Source organism: Castanea sativa, chromosome 3 (assembly GCF_040712315.1).
Source record: "Castanea sativa cultivar Marrone di Chiusa Pesio chromosome 3, ASM4071231v1".
In the NCBI taxonomy this organism is placed as follows: domain Eukaryota; kingdom Viridiplantae; phylum Streptophyta; class Magnoliopsida; order Fagales; family Fagaceae; genus Castanea; species Castanea sativa.
The window spans coordinates 43071767-43089578 of record NC_134015.1 but is presented as its reverse complement, the minus strand read 5'-3'; the positions used below and the strand labels follow the sequence as shown (position 1 = coordinate 43089578).

At 37.0% G+C, this 17812-nt stretch overlaps 1 protein-coding gene and 1 pseudogene across 1 annotated transcript; both read left to right on the top strand.

Moving 5' to 3' along the window:
• Window positions 1-2083: 2083 nt before the first annotated feature.
• Window positions 2084-3599, top strand: LOC142627319 (stemmadenine O-acetyltransferase-like). The gene has a single exon (XM_075801157.1). The coding sequence runs from the start codon at window positions 2179-2181 to the stop codon at window positions 3472-3474; it is 1296 nt and encodes a 431-aa protein (XP_075657272.1). The 5' UTR covers window positions 2084-2178; the 3' UTR covers window positions 3475-3599.
• A 10282-nt stretch (window positions 3600-13881) lies between these two features.
• LOC142629000 (stemmadenine O-acetyltransferase-like) lies at window positions 13882-15314 on the top strand (annotated as a pseudogene).
• The last annotated feature ends 2498 nt before the right edge of the window (window positions 15315-17812 follow it).

The following is a 17812-nucleotide window of genomic DNA, read 5'->3' as shown; positions in this document are numbered from 1 at the left end:
AATTACATTATGTATATAGGTAATTATAAATAAACTTTGGCTTCCGCGTGCGTCATTATTTTGTTTACTGGCTCAACTGTGTCTTGCTGCATATTTTATAGATAATGATTGGAAACTACTCAAAAGGATTTTCAACTTTTGTTTACTGAAAAATCATAGGGCGAAACATTTAGAAAGGTGGTTGAGATGTATTTTTGCTTGATGGAGGGAGAGACAAGATTTTGACATTATTGTTAATATATAATGCAAGTTTGAATAGTGGGCTCACTCAATTTTTAAAGAAAAAGGGTACGCATATTAAGGGAACAATTTTGAATTATAGTTTATTGGGTGTGAGATGTTGTGCTCATACCGTGAACTTAATTATTTACGAGGGGTTGAAGAAATGGACGAGTCAATAGTAGTAGCAAATATAATAACAATGAAGATGACCGAATTTTATAGCAAGATAACGATGGCAGAAAAGTTATCTATGCTGTGTTCATCATCTCCAGAAGACTGAAAGCTTTAAGTTCAAGCTCTTCATTTCTTTAATTATTTCCCTCATAATTTTCCCTCACGTGTGTTCTTGACCCAAGCATCGGATGTAGACAGTGTACCTAAACCAATAAAATCGGTCAATATTAATTGTCGATTAATTGTAGAAGAAGTTAGGAGAATTAGATAAAGATAAATTTTAGAATGAAGGGTGGGGTTGATGTTTAAGAAAGAAAGCTTGAAGTTGCAGGGTCAGTATTACGAAAGTCAAATGATCTTACTACACTTTGGCATTTTGCACGAATAAAGATTCTACGAGTAGAGCAATTCAAACCTTAACTAGTTAGTGAAAGGGCCAATTCATCCTCCCTTCCACAAATGTCAATTTCCTTGCCAGACTTACCAATCCCCCCCCTGCCATAAAGAAGCCCTTTGTGGATATATTTTATCATATAACTAATTAATTTTAATCTCTTTTATATGTCAGATTTCATTAAAAGTAAAAATATATATTTTTTCTTATTTCACGTGGTGGTTTGAGATCTAAGCTGACAATTTTAATTGGGTTTTAATTATATATATATATATATATATATATATATATATAATTTTAGTTTAAAATTTATTATTATTAATTTTTAGATATGTTGTGCTAATATCTCATTTTCAATTAATAATAAGACTAATTTATTTGGATAATATTTAGGTACAGTACTTAAGTGCTGTTTTTTAGATTTTTTAGTTTTTTAAATTTCTGTCATATGACTTTTTTCTTATGTGATGTAAGTGTATTTTTTAGTTAAGTAACCACATGACAAAATTTTAAGAAGAAAATTTAAATATAAACACCTAAAGTAATGTTATGAGTTTTGTCTACTTAAAGTAAAGTGCTAATTCTATCTGGACAGGGTTTAACCTCTAATAACATATTGCATGTCAAGTTATGGTAATTTAAAAACTAAAACTTGACACATATAATAATCATGTTTCATTGGAGTCAAAAATGGAATCATATCATAATTATCCATCCAAGTAAGTTAATGTCAACCAAAACCAAAGAATCTAAAATTAATGAACATAAAAAAAATAAAAAATTTATATTTTTTACCTAATAATATCCTTATCGGACTTTTTAAAGAATTAATATATATATATATATATATATATATATAATATTTAAATTATACTATATGTCTTAATATACATCTTGTAAGCATATTCATACATATGCATGGTAGTTATTCTAATAATGTTTACTTCATGGTGGGATTTATATTATCTCAAGTATTATTTAAAAAGTAATTCAGACGTTGTTTATTTGTTGATAAACATTCAGACATTGTTTAATTTCTACTCATGAGTTGATAAAAATAATTTTAAGGTTGACCTGATAAAAGAATTTGTATAACCCTGATATAACTTATTTCATTCGATTCAGGTTGACTTTCAGGCACTACCTGGCCGTCTCCTTTTCTTGCGGCAGGTAATCCTCACGTATCGTGTACCCTTAATCAATGTTAAACAAAGAAAAACCAATAAACCCAGCTGTGAAATTTCGGACACTTTACCAACATTTTTGCTATATAACCATGAAGGCCATGGTGGCTTTTCATCACTGAATGCCAGCTGCTATTTCTGCCTAGCTAGCTCTAGATAACCATTGTTTTGCTGAACAGCTTCAGATTAATTTCTACTAAAACAATGAAGGTTGAAGTGGAAGTTATCTCCAAGGACACCATCAAACCTGATTTTCCAACCCCTGAACACCTCCGCCATTACAAACTCTCTTGCATTGACCAAATTACACCCGAAGTTTTCATGCCTTTCGTTCTCTTTTACCCGAAAGATGGCACTGCTAATTATAGCAATCTAGAGCGCCATGACGTGATTAAGAAATCATTGTCAGAGACCTTAACACGATTCTATCCTCTAGCAGGACGGGTTAAGGAAAATCTTTACGTTGATTGCAACGATGAGGGCGTTCACTATGTTGAAGCCGAGGCCAATTGCAAACTTTCTGAGTTTCTTGAGGATCCATCACCTGCTGAGGACAACAAATTCCTTCCATTTGAGCTGGATGATGTCAATGATCTTGCTTTAGCTGTTCAAGTCACCACCTTCAACTGTGGTGGCATGGTGCTCGGTCTGCTCTTTGCTCACAAGGTTTCCGATGCTTCCTCGTTCTTCTTGTTCCTCAACAGTTGGGCTGCTATTGCTCGTGGTTGTGGCGATGACATACCGCCTCCACAATTTGATTCTGCCAAGTTCTTTCCACCTGAGACATTACCTAGCTTTGGTGAAAGTAGAGGGACGGGAAAGGACAAGATTGTGATAAAAAGATTTGTCTTTGATGCAACAGCTATAGCGGCTTTTAGAGCCAAATACAACACAGACAACAAGAACATTGAATACCCACGTACCACCCGCGTGGAGGCCTTATCAACTTTCATATGGAGTCGTTTCCTTGCTGCAACTCAGCCAGAGAAAGACCCCAATAAGGTTTACGCAGTATTTCATATCGCGAACCTGCGCACGAGGATGGATCCCCCTCTTTCAGAATATAATTTTGGAAACATGGGCTTGCCTGCAGTCTCCGCAGTCCCCTGGGACAGTGAGGATGGGTTTTACACTGTGATTACTCCAGTAAGAGAAGCCATAAAGAAAGTTGACAAGAACTATGTGAAAAATCTCCTAGAGAATGGTGGGCATATGGATTTTGTGAAGGAGCACGGGCAAAAGTTCATGAGAGGGGAGGTGGTCTCCTTGGCCTTCACAAGTTTGTGCAGGTTTCCAATATATGAAGCTGATTTTGGGTGGGGGAAGCCTGCATGGGTTGGCTCGGCAAAATTGTTGTACAAGAATCTAGTTACTTTCTTCGACACCAAAGTAGGGAATGGAATAGAGGTGTGGATCAACTTAGAAGAGGAAGACATGGCTAAATTTGAAGTTGACAATGAGCTTCTGGCTTATGTTTCATCAGCAAAAGTTTCTGCATGAATGGATTGGGTGATAATCACCATCGTGGCCTAAATGGCTTATTAAGTTATTATCTCGTTGTCTTTAAAAGAAAGATGACTATTGAAATAAAGTGTTAAATATTATTTCCGCAGGTTTACTAATCATTTATATTTAAATGTAGTTATAACTTATATAGTTTCTTAGAAGTAGTGTAACTTAGTTTCAATCCCTATGTAGGACAAATGGTGGGATACATAAGATTCAAAATTTTAAAGAATGGTAACAAGAGGAGAAATACAAAATAAGGACATGTATAATACACATGGAAAAAAACTAAAACCTAGAAAAAACATAGACTAGAATATATATTTTTAATTATTAAAAATGTTCAAAATTATAATATGGGTTTCAAAGTTCATGCTCTCAAAAACTAATTCTTATATACTTTTGAATACGAAAAATGGTACTTCATTTTCTTACATTCATAGTGAGGTTCACTTGTTAAATTTATGATGAGGTCTACTATAAATGTAAGTAGAAGAAACACAATTATTTCGTGTTTGTAAAGTACCTAAGAAATTTCGCTCACAAAAGTAGAATGTGGAATTGATGCTCATCAAAACAGATATTGGTTAGGGATGGAGTATTGGAGTTGATCATTGAAACAGGTGGAGTGATTAATTAACTTTTGAGCAATAATCTCTTCTATGACATATCTTAACGTAATAGACTTAACGGTATGGTAGCTTGCCCCTTGATGATATTGGCAATGTACATTAGGGACTTGGTATAGACCTTGCCCCTAATAGGCTCCATTGAGCCTTAAGCTTATTAAAAGCCTGACTTTGATCAAAATCCAATAGAGATCTGGGATGGATAGTTAAAGAGTGTTGAGGATCAATGGCATTGACTTTGATCATCCCCATTAATGGTGATTCTCTTAGTTGTAAGGTTCTCTCTGTCCTTCAATATAATGATAATTATGATGACTATTATGTCTTTGTTACAACTTACGACTCTAACTTTATAATGACTTCGTCTTTGTGACGATTACGGTTTGTCATGTGACCTTTGATGAAGTTCTCCTATTTTTGAAATGATATTGGATGTTTGTTTATTATTGCTTACGAAAAAATTATGTAGATTTATGATGTTATTTTGAGAAGTTAATTTAGTGCTACATTTTTTCATCAATTCTTTCTATATTATCACAAAGAAAATGATGACTATAGAACTTTAATTATGACAATTGCCAAATTATACATGTTTGCAAAATGTTCATTTGTATGAATCTTGCATTTTTTTTAATCCTATTATTTATATTATTTACAGAGTTTTAACTCCTTTTATTTATTCAATTTTTTCAAATCAATTAGCTCCTCCTTCGACATATAGCTTCATTTATTAGTTGTGATTGGAGTACTACTCGCTCCTTTTACATTATATCATGAAAAGTGTATTTCTCTCACTCTTATTATTTATGCTACTTACTAAGGTATGTATCATATCTTTTTAACTAAAGTTTTTCAAAGTAGGCAACAACCCTCTTTTGAGACGACTTTTGTCGCTCACAGTGGTTAGACAACTATTCTCGGAGGTTGGACTTTTGCAGTTGTAAACCATAAGTGTGTGAGATATAGATTCTGCTGGTAGAGATTGCACATCCTAGAGGACATTGTTTTGTAAGTGACTTTTATCCCTTTTTTAGAAGAAGATGTTGATAGGAACTATTATACAGACCTCCGTGTTTTCTTTTTTATTAGAGCATTAGACTTTAGTTGTAGCCCGTGGTTCCTACAACTATACTCCCAAGAGGACATGTAGAAGAAGCAGATGTTGATAGTAACAATGTTAGGGTTGTAGCCCGTAGTCCCTAATATTGTTCATAGAGCTCTGATTTTTTTTTTTTTTTTTGTGTGTGGAATATTTGAGGGCTTAATCATTAATGTACAATCCTTGTGAATCAAAGTATACAATTGAATTTTTGGAAAATAAAAAAATTACATGGGCTTTTGGTTTTTGGTTACCTTATACACCAAACCTTCTTCCTTGGTCAATTAAATAGTCCCTACGGCCCACACTACATGATATATATTAAGTATCAGTAATTTCTTTGATCACAATCGTTAAAGTATATATACTATACACACATCACAAAACATGTTAAAACGTGTGGCTGAAATATATGGAAAATTTACAACAATAGGTGTTGACCCAAACTTGCATTTTAGTTTGAGCTGGCTTTTCCCTGTTGTTTTGCTAGCTTTGAATTCCATTTCAATATAACTGTACATTTTTAGACCCTTTAAACACAACTAGATTAACCTAGTTAATTAGCCAAGTGATTACTTAGTCAAATTAAACAGATCTAAGTTAACACAAATATATCATATCGTTGTAAAGTGCGGAAAATAAAGAATACAACAATATGATAACCTAGGAAAACCAAACCGGTAAAAAACCTGGGGAGGATTTAACCTAGCTATCCTCAAGGTAAAACGAATCCACTATGAAAGAATTGAAGTTTACACAAAAGTGACTTAGACTACTAACATCTTATTCCTACCTCGAGTAGAAAACTTACTACTATGACCATGTGACAGCTCTGAGTCCATGAACGACTTCTTTCTTGGATTCCCAGCAACCACAAGTACTCCCGCTTGTATATCTTTAAGCTCTTGAATCTGTAACTAAATTGATCACCTAGTTCTTGACACTAATCTAGATCTTGATAACCCTAAATGTATGTAAAGGCAAACACCTCTAGATCTCACAAAAGATTCACACATAGCATAAAGAGCAACCTCAAAATGTGGCTAGGATTTTCCCTTTTATACTTAAGACAAAACATAAAACCTTACATGTCAAATAGGCTTGGGCTGAGTTGAAAAATTCTACAGAAAAACAATCTGTACGAGCTTTGATCGATCGAGTCTAATTTTCGATCGATCGAGCCAAGCAGATTTACATAGTAAATCCTGCAGTACACTCGATTCCAACTTTACACTTAAACATAGTTTGAGCAAGTCTAATATAAGACTAAATATATTGATCATGGTTTGCTAACATTACAAATTGAAGTTCTAATATATTTAAACCAAAAGTTTTAGAACCCAACAATAACCAATATTTTTTAGATTTGCTAGGTGAATGAGATGAACATGTTTTGTCACTCATGCCAAAGGAAGCGGTCCCTTGCTCAAACCTTGATCATATAAAAATAAAATAAAATAAAATAAATCTGACTAAATAAATCACTGGTATTAGAAATACTGAATTGAATAGTATTGTATTTCTCAAGTAAAATAATATACATGAGTGCCTTTATATAAGAGGCATATGAGTGCTGTACAAGTAGTATAGTGTGCAGTACAAGTAAGTGATCTAAATGGGCCAAGCCCACATATGAGTGTACGTTAACAGCCCCCCTCAAACTCAAGGTGGATGTGAGACCAACTTGAGGTTGTCAACCAAATCACGAAGGCGTCCCTTAGGATGGGACTTAGTGAAGATGTCTACAAGTTGATCTTTGGAGGAGACAGAGAAGAGCTTGAGAGCACCATGAACAAGATGATAACGAATAAAATGACAATCAATCTCAATATGTTTAGTCCGTTCATGGAAGACATCATTATGAGCAATGTGAATGGCACTCTGATTATCACAATAAAGAGGTGTAGCAGAGGATGTAGACACACCTAAGTCTGTAAGAAGCCATCGTAACCAAAGAAGCTCAGATGTGGTATCAACAAGAGCACGATATTCTGCTTCAGTACTGGAGCGGGCCACAAAGGTTTGTTTCTTACTTCGCCAAGAAATAAAGGAAGAGCCAAGTAGAAAACAATAGCCAATGGTGGACCTACGATCAGTGGGATCTCCTGCCCAATCAGCATCAGAGAATGCACGAAGTACAAGAGGAGATTGAGCTGAGTAGAAAAGGCCATGGAAGAGAGTGCCCTTCAAGTAACGAAGAATGCGAGAACGAGGCATAGTGAGTCGACCGTGGAGCGACAAATGCGGCCGACCCGATGAACGGCATAAGAAATGTACGGACGAGTAACTGTGAGATAAACTAGGCTGCCAACTAATTGTCTGTAAAGAGAAGGATTAGACAATGGTTTCTCCCCCGAGGGAGTCAGATGCGCATTAAGTTCAACTGGGGTGTCAACAGTTTTGCTGTCAGTGAGTCCAACACGAGACAAAAGATCAGAAGCATACTTGGCTTAAGTAATATAAAGACCATCTGAGGAACGAGTGATTTAAAGCCCCAAGAAATAGCTAAGATGTCCAAGATCTTTCATCTCAAATTGCTGACTAAGAAAATCCTTGAGTTCTTGTATGCCACTAAGGTCATCACCAGTTATGATCATATCATCCACATAGAGGAGAAGTAGAATGGTGCCTTTATCAGTACGACGAAGAAATAAGGCAGCATCATAAGGACTGGCAGTATAACCCAAGCGAAAAATAGTAGAGCTAAATTTTGCAAACCAGGCTCGAGGAGCTTGTTTAAGACCATACAATGCTCAGCGAAGGCGGCAAACCTTGTTGGAGTCAATGGAGAGACCTGGAGAAGGTTGCATGTAAACTTCTTCACTCAAGTCCCCATTAAGGAATGCATTTTTAACATCCATCTGAAAAAGATCCCATTTTCTAGCAGTAGCAACAGCCAGGAGGGCACGAACAGATGAGATGCGGGCAACTGGTGCAAAGGTCACTTCATAATCAATCCCATACTCCTGTGTAAAACCTTTTGCAACAAGGCGAGCCTTATAGCGCTCAATGGACCCATCTGAGCGAGTCTTAATCTTGTAGATCCACTTACAACCAACCACAGATTGTCTAGGAGGGAGAGGAACTAAGTCCCAAGTATGGTTTTTGGTTAATGCATCAATTTCCTCTTTCATTGCAACTTGCCATAAAGGGTCAGTGGAGGCCTCACGATAGGTTTGAGGCTCGTGGAGTGTAGCAAGTGCAGTGTAACAATGGTAATCAAGTAAATGTGTAGGATGGATCTTACCCGGGTTGAGTGACGAGGTGGAATGTCTTGTGGAGGTGGAAGGTCTTGTGGAGGATCTTCAGGCGGAGCAGGAGCGGGGGACCCAGGCTCGAGTTGGGATAGCTCGTCATCAATCTGCTCATCTTCGACCTGGCCAGAAGAGACATTAAAAGGATCGGGTGTTTGTATAGAAAAGTCTAAAGGAGGATCAATTGAAGTTGGAGAAGGAACATGAGACTCCTCTGGAAAAACTTCAAGTACAGATGAGGTAGTGAGGGAAGAACGAAAATGAGAGAGTTCAACAAACAAGTGGTGTTCCCAGAAGACAACATTACGAGAAACACGAAGGCGATGAGAGACAGGATCATAACAGCGATACCCTTTTTGTGTTTCGCCATAACCAAGGAAACAGCAAAGTCTAGATCGAGGCTCAAGTTTGTTGTGCTCATGAGGGCGAAGAAGAACGAAACAAGCGAGATCCAAAAGAAGCGAAGGTGATGATAGTCGGGGGTGACCCAAAGAGGCGCTCATACGGAGTTTGATTATGGATGATAGTGCTTAGAATGCGGTTAATGGTGTGAACGACATGAAGAGCGGCTTCACCCCCGAGAATGGAGGAGGAACCTTGGCGAAAGAAGAAGAGTACAAACAAGTGTCAAGAATATGACGAAGTTTACGTTCAACTCGACCATTTTGCTAAGAGGTACCTGGACAAGTTAGATGATGTACAAGCCATAGGAGTGTAACGAGCTTGAAAAGCATATTGAGTGTATTCAAGAGCATTATCAGAACGAAATATTTTGATTCTTTTGGAGAATTGGGTTTCAACCATTTTTGCAAAGTTACTGTATATTGGCAAAATTTCAGAACGAGATTTCATAGGAAATATCCAACTGTAACGAGAATAATCATCGATGAAAACAACAAAATATCGAGATCCACCAATACTAGCAACAGGAGAAGGTCCCCAAACATCAAAATGAATTAACTCAAAAATACTATTAGAAATAGAATCACTATTATTAAAAGGTAAAGTCGGTACATTTCCTAACTGGCATGAAGTACAATCAAAATTGTCTTTGGACACAGAACCTAACAGACCCTTAGAAGCTAACTGTTGTACCCGAGAAGAGGGTGCATGACCAAGACGAGAGTGCCAAAGTGAGAGAGAAGGTAGGGAAGACACCGCAGCAGCAGTAGTAGCAACAGACATCGGAGCAACAGGTGGAAGATGAAGATTGTCCACTGGAAACATACGCCCAACTCTAGGGCTGGTCCCAAGCTCTTGCCCCGTCCTCGGATCCTGTACAATACACCCAGAATAGTAAAAAATAAGGCGATAACCTAGTTCAGCTAATTGTCCCACAGAACACAAATTATAGGATAGGTCAGGAACATGGTAGACCCTAGGAACATAGAGGTTGGAGGTTGAAACAAAACCAAGACTATTCCCATGCATGGTGGAACCATCAACTATGTGAATATTGAGGGGATATGGAGTAGGGTCAAGTTTGGAGAATAAGGACGAGTGAGGTGTCATGTGATTGCAACAGGCAGAATCAAAAAGCCAAGTTTGAGACTTACCGGGTAAAACTGAGAGAACAGTGGAAAGAGATGCATTACTAGCCATATGAACAGCTTGAGCTATGATCTCCTGTAGGTCAGTGGGTGAGAGGTTGATGGTGGATCCAAAAGACTGGGACTCAGCTGAAATGGGAGGCATTGGCGGAGTAGACTCAGTGTTAGCAACTACAGCAGTAGATTTGTTGCAACGGTAACAAGTCTCAATAGTGTGGCCAGGGCGCTTGCAATAGTTGCAGAACTTTTTATTGGTCTGTCTGCGACGATTGCTGGAGCCAGAAGAATCACCTGAGTGCTGAGGTTGCTCTATGGAAGGAGTAAGGGCCAGAACATTAAACTTATCCTGGGCTTGAAGAGTTGCAAGGCGAGCTTCTTCTCTGACTAACTTATTCACAGCAGTATCAAGAGAGGGAGGAGGACAACGATTCAGAAGCTAACCTCGAATGGGCTTATAGTCCTTGTGGAGTGACATCAGGAACTCATAGAGACGAAATTCATCTCTATAGCAGCATATTGTTGGGCATCTTTTGAGCATGCCCAAGTTGGATCAGAAATGTCAATTTGGTCCCAAATGAAGCGAAGCTGATCATAGTAGTCATTGATGGACTGCCCCGGTTCTTGCCTGAGTTGATGCAATTCAACCACTAATTGATATTTCATGGATCCGTGAGTGGTAGAGTATCTTTTGGCCAACATATCCCATGCTGATTTCGCATCATCCAAGCTGCCCAGCAAATTGGAGATAGAGGGAATGGAAGTATTTCGAATCCATGTGAGGATCATGTGATTGTGACTATCCCATTCAATCATACGATTGAGAAAAGCAGCATCTTCTTCACTTGCCCCCTTCACAGGAATAGTGATTGCACCAGTGCAATAATGCCAGAGCATGCGACCCTTAAGGAAACTACGCATAGCTTGAGACCAAGATAAGTAATTCCTAGTCCCCTCCAATACAGTATTGATGGGGCGAGGAAGAAAAACATCCTTTTTATCCATTTAGAGACACAATATGCAAAAACAGACTGCAAAAATGAAATCTATGCGAAAAACTGAGTAAGGAGAACCTGGCCTGAAAAAGTCAACGGTCAAAGTCAACGGTCAACGGTCAACAGTCAGAGGTGACGTTAGCAGCGCGCTGGAAGGTGACGTCAGCGATGACGTGGCAGATGACGTGGCTAGAGCTGACGTCAGCAGGATGAATTTGGCACGTGGCGGCTCGGTTCGGCGCGTGGAGGCGCGTGGGCGCGTGACCTGCAGTGCAGAACCTTTGGGCGGCGCGTGAGGGTGCGTGGAGACTTCGATAACTGTAAGGTTTTCACGAACAGGCAGATCGGAGCAAGACGATCTTCGTGGTACCTTCAGAAAAATTTTTGGAGCAATATTCACGGCGGTGCCGGAAAAGGCAGTGGTCTTTGCAGTGTTCGAACTCCCCAACGGCGACTGCTACAGGTCCAGAACCTGAGGATGATGTCTGGAAGACTCGAAGGTTCAACAGTGAAAGACTGTGGCAGTTGTTGTGACAGCAGAAGCAATATGAAGAATGAAGTTACACCAATAAAGACAAGACTGCGAAGAAAAGGTCAGAGCAGTGGCTCTGATACCATATTAGCAATATTGAATTGAATAGTGTTGTATTTCTCAAGTAAAATAATATACATGAGTGCCTTTATATAGGAGGCATATGAGTGCTATACAAGTAAATATGAGTGCAGTACAAGTAGTATAGTGTGCAGTACAAGTAAGTGATCTAAATGGGCCAAGCCCACATATGAGTGTACGTTAACAACTGGAAATTGATTATAAAAACAAAAAAAAATGCGAACACAAAAGTTCTAGGAAAGATAAAGACTGCAAATTTGTTATTATATACTGTTATGTTCATCACCCTCAGAAGACTAAGATCGAGCTTTAAGTGCAAGCCCTCCCTTTCTTGATTACTTCTCTCATAAGTTTTTCCTTGGTACTTTTCTTGCACCTAGATGTTGACTGCGTAGCAACCCTTTATATTGCAGAATATTAATAGTTTCTAGAAGCAGCAAGAGAAATATTTAAAGATGTTTTGCGCTAAAGGCTGGGATCGATGATAAGAAAGAGTAAGTGTGACATGGCAGTCTAAGTTTTGCTAAATTCATCACTGACTTTGTTGCTAAAAAATCGAGATTAATTCAAATAAGAATAATTACTAGTGTACACATGAGTCACAATTTACCCTAGAGTGTATACTATGTATGCATTTGGATTGGGCGTTTTGCCCAAATCCGTACTGCTTTTTTTTGGGTCCATGGATAGTGTTTATGGACCCACAAAAGTCAGCAAAACACAGTTTTCTCTCTCTCTTTGGGTCTCACAGCACTATTTACATATTTAAAAATTATTTTACTACAATATTTTCAGTAAATAAGCAGCATCTAAACACACCCTATGTGTGCACTAGAGTGTGTGTCAAGGGATAGAGGTGTCTAAAGAAATTTTTTAAAGAGTTGTCATTAAAAAACTTTAAATGATCAAAACTTAATAAAATAGAACTCCATATATTGACATTAAATTGTAAATAAAAAAAAATAAAAATAAAAACACAAAAATATATAAAGTTTTAAAATTTTCTTCTATGAATTTTCTTGTAAAGTTCTAGCTCAATAAATTTTTTATGAGCATTTTCTTATTGTTAAAAGGGACTAATATCTTGTTAAGGGGACCAAAATTTAATTTTTTAGGCTAAAAAAATTTAGAGGATCACCATATTTTTAGAAAAGCAAATTTTAAAATTTAGATGCTCGCTCTCAGGGTCATCATGGTCTTGAGACCACCCTAACTTCAATATGGAGTAACTCTTAGTGTGTGTAATAGACACCACTCTTCAAACAGTAAGTCAGAACAAAAATTTAATTCCATTGTTTATGTGTATGTGTGTATATATTTCATACTTTTGATATTTGATGTCTTCATTTGTGTTGATTCTACATGTTTGTATCAATGGGTTGCATGAAGATTCAAATTAATCTCATGCAATTTGGCGACCATCTCATACCATAATTGCCATGGATTAGGCAATCGGATTTATAAATGATGGGGGCTACAATTAAATTTTCACTTGCATTCCCAAACATTGCAATTCTCCAATCTCAGGGTAAATCCAATTCCTCATAGCACTGTTGGACCAGTTTGCTATCATTCATTTGGCAATACCCACGTACAGGGACGGAGCCAGGACTTGGAGTTAGGGGGGGCGACTTTGCTGCTAGCTGTGTGCGGTGGCTCCGACCCTTGAGTCTATTTTTTTACTACTAAGGATTTTTGTTAAAATTTTTTTAAATGGCCAAGTAGTTTGTTCTGGGTAAAATATATTGATTGGACTTAATTTTTTTAGTTTTATTATATTGGTAATTTTTGTTGTTGAGCTAATTTTTTTGAGTTTTTATATTTTGTTTTAGATTTAATCTATTAATTTTTTATGTCCTTTAAAAGGTGAAAAATGCTAAAACTACAAAATTTTTACAAATTGCTAATGTGATAAGTGGTTATTGATATATAAAAAGTTATGCAAGTGTACGAACTAATAAGAATTTGCTACCTTAATAGTTTGTATAAACATTGTAAAAACGTTTTTGGCTATAAGATTACTCTCAAAAGAATTAATGGCATTATTAAGGGGACAAAGTGTAATTTTATTGAACAAAATTGTTAAACTTAGTACCTATTAATATAATAATATTTTTATAAAAAAAATTAGGGGGGGCAATGGCCCCCCCTAGTCCAATAACAGCTCCGCCCATGCCCACGTATCGTTTACCCTAATATAATCATTGTAGAGACATCAGAAACATCAGCAACTTTTAAAATTATGCAGCAGGATGGATGTGAAATTAATATATTATAAGCTATGAATTCGTTGGCTCTTTCTCTGCAGGATCGGCATGTTGGATTTCCATCATCCAATGCCAATAGCCTCACTTAATTACTAGATAAACCTCGTTTAGTTAACAAGCTTGAAATTAATTTCCTATAAAAACAATGAAGGTTGATACTGAAATTATCTCACAGCAAACTATCAAACCAGCTTCTCCAACCCCTGACCACCTCCGTCATTACACAGTCTTTAATTGATCAGATTACACCTCAAATATTCATGCCATTTTGTGTCTTTTATCCACAAGATCGCCGTGCAAATATCAGCAACTTAGAATGCTGTGACCGGATTAAGAAATCCTTATCGGACGTTTTAATACTATTCTACCCGCTAGCAGGACGGGTTAAGGAAAATCTTTACATTGATTGCAATGATGAGGGCGTTCTCTATGCGGAATCCAAGGCCAATTGCCAACTTTCCGAATTCCTTGAGAATCCTATCCTAGCTGAGCTCGACAAATTCCTTCCATATGAACTGGTTGATGTGAATGAACTAGCTTTAGCCATTCAGGTAACCGTCTTCAACTGTGGGGGGATGGTGATTGGTTTGATCTTCAATCACAAGGTTTCGGATGCTTTCATTCTTCTTCTTTCTCAAAAGTTGGGCTGCAATTGCTCGCGGTATTATTGATATACAGATACCACGATTCGAGATTGCCACGTTATTCCCACCTGAAACTTCACCTATATTTGTTCCAACAAGGGGAAAGCACAAAATTGTGATAAAGAGATTTGTCTTTGATGCATCTTCCATAGTGGTTCTTCGAGCCAAATACAGCACAGATAACAACAGCATTGCTAACCCACGTCCTACTCGTGTGGAGGCGTTATCAGCTTTCATGTGGAGTCGCTACCTTTCTACAATACAATCAGAACAAGACCCCAATAAGATTTACGCAGTATTTCATGCAGCGAACCCACGTAAAAGGTTGGATCCTCCACTATCAGAGCAATATTTTGGCAACATGAGCCTGTCTACAGCCTCTGTAGTCTCATGGGACAGTGAGATAGGGTTTGACGGTATTATCATTCCAGCAAGAGATGCCTCATTGAAAGTTGACAAGAACTATGTGAAAGAATTCCAAAAGAATGGTGGGCAGATGAAGTTTTTGAAAGAGAACATGGAGAAATTGAAAAAAGGAGAGGGTATCACCTTGGCCTTCACTAGTCTGTGTAGGTTTCCTGTATATGAAGCGGATTTTAGGTGGGGAAAGCCTGTATGGTTAGGCTCAGCTAAATTGTTTAACAAGAAACGTAGTTACTTTCTTGGATACCAAATCAGGAAATGGAATAGAGGCATGGATTAACTTGGAGGAGGAAGAGATGGCTAAATTTGAAGTAAGACAAGGAGCTCTTATTGTTTGTTTCATCTGCAAAAGTTGATGTGTGACAGGCTTGGATGGATAATCGCAATCACAGCCAAAATGGGCTTATTTCCTCAAATTTTTCTTTCATTCATATCATGAAATTGTAGTAACTTGGTCTTTTGAAGTATTATATTTACAGTTTCTTATCCTTGTACTTTGATTGAAATTAATCTTGAATTTTAATATACTATATATACATGCTCTACACGAAATATACATGAGATTTGTTGTTATAAAAACCAAAACTCATCACTTTTTGTTTATATTGTTGATACATAAGCTTTCAAAAACCAATATATGAGCTAGTTATTATTGATACAGGAGCATAATTTTAGCTTATGTGTCAGCAATGTTGGTGATATTTGTCATTTATTTAATGTGTCCAAGTGTCTTTTATTTGTCAGTTTTATTTGAAATAATTATTTATATAGTCTTATTGGTAATTGTTAAACTCTATCATATGCAAATTGATAGATATAATGAATAAATTTTTACTTTTATTATTTTTTTATATAATAAAGAAATTTTATTCTAACTTAATCTAAGTGTATATGTGTGTGAAACTCCCTCCTAAAGACTTGAACCCCAACCCTTACCTCACATACTCTATAAGTACTTATACTTATAGAGTGACCATCGTACTAAAAGTGTGCGGTGGAATATAAAGAATACTTAATACATTATCTTTTGTCTTATTTTCATTCATTTATTGTAAGAATCAAATTCTTTTGCATTGTGTTCATTGTAAATATTAATGAGGAATGAAAAAAAGATAATAGATTGTATTTTGATACCAAAAATTGTTTTTAAGTATATCTTTCTTTTGAATTGAGTAATTAATCGTATTAAACAATCGTGTTACTTGGTTGTGTTGAGTGGTATCTGCTACCTTTGTTGAATGGCATTCTTAACTTTTAATTTGGTTGATCTTTTCACTTAACCAGCCTAGGTGGTGTATGGACCATGAAAGCTCAGATTTGTGCTAAAACCCAAGAGCTTGTTTAGACCCCAATTTTAAAATTACGGCTAAATTTCTTCAACTCTAACTTACCTAAATTCGGAACAAGAGTAAATGAAGTGCAATCATTAGATCTACTCTAGTACATACACATGAACAATAAAACAATAAAAGTAAAGCACAAGAGTAAGGGAAGAGAGATGCAAACAGAAGATAACACCAAGACGTATTATCAAAGAGGAAACCGAAGAACTCGGTGAAAAACCTCTCTACGACTCTTAAAGTCGAAATTGATCCACTAAAGAATAAAATTAGAGTACACGAATAACAAAAGACCCTCCAAACCTAGTCTATCCAATGTACTTTAGCCCTCCAAGCTCTTGCTACCAACGAACTTCTCAGAATCATGTCTTCTCTAGTTTTCCTGATTCCACAATACGCCCGATTGCATTCGCCAAGTCTCAGCGACTTCTTTTGGCAAATTCCCAAAGCTTCCCAAGCTCCAAAACACTCCCTATACTCTGAATAGGTGTGGGTTATGTTTGGGTACAAATCTCCTCTCATGGTATGATAATGGGAGAGGGAAGGAGAAGAGGCTACAATGATTTCTCACTAAGGATGGGTAGCTTTCTCTAAAAGATGTGAATGTTGTGTTGTAGAAAACCTATCTAGAGTTTTTCTCTCTGAATGACCTCTCATACTTGTTAGGATCCTAATTGTATGGTGCTTAGTTGTAATGTGTTGTGATTAGCTGGAATATAACCTTGGTGTTGTATCTCAAGTTAGCTGTAAAGACTGTTGGGTAGTTAAGTCTGTTAGTTAGTTAGATGGTATTAATGACGTGGAGTTAGTTAAGGGAGGAGGTAGTTAGTTACTAACAGCTGATGAGAATTGATTGTAATTGTATATATCTGAGTTGATGAATAAGAAAGGGTAAGAAAGAACATTTCAGCTAACTTCTCCTTATTTTCCCTAACCCTTGTGTTTTGGAGGTAGTTCCCTCGATGCAAAACTCTCTCTTTTCTCTAGTCTCCATATCCATGATCTTCTTCCTTCCTTCTATTTTATGATTTAGCTAAGCTCTTAACAATTGGTATCAGAGCTCTCTTTCTTGCGACCATGACTGAAACACGATCCACTTCATACATCAATGAATCCATTGCTTCCTTAAGAACTACCATTGACCACTATGCCCATTCTCTTCAAGAAATCACCCAACAATTGAATGTCAATACCTAGCAATTGAATGCCATTAGCCTCGCCTTGCAGAAGCTAACTGAAGCTGAAGAAAAGAGATAACAACCACCATCTCCAAAGTCATTCCCAATGTCTCACACTATTACTCTGCCATTACCAAGTTTGTCAAAGAGTGTGAGGCTTAAATTTCCTAAGTTTAGAGGAGATGACCCTGCAGCCTGGATGTACAAAGCTAATCAGTACTTCAATTTCTATCAAACTCCACTTAATGAGAGGCTTGTGATGGCTTCTTTCCATATGGATGGTAATGCTTTAATTTGGTTTCAAGACTGTGAATCAACAAGTGTGTTCATGGCTTGGGAGAGC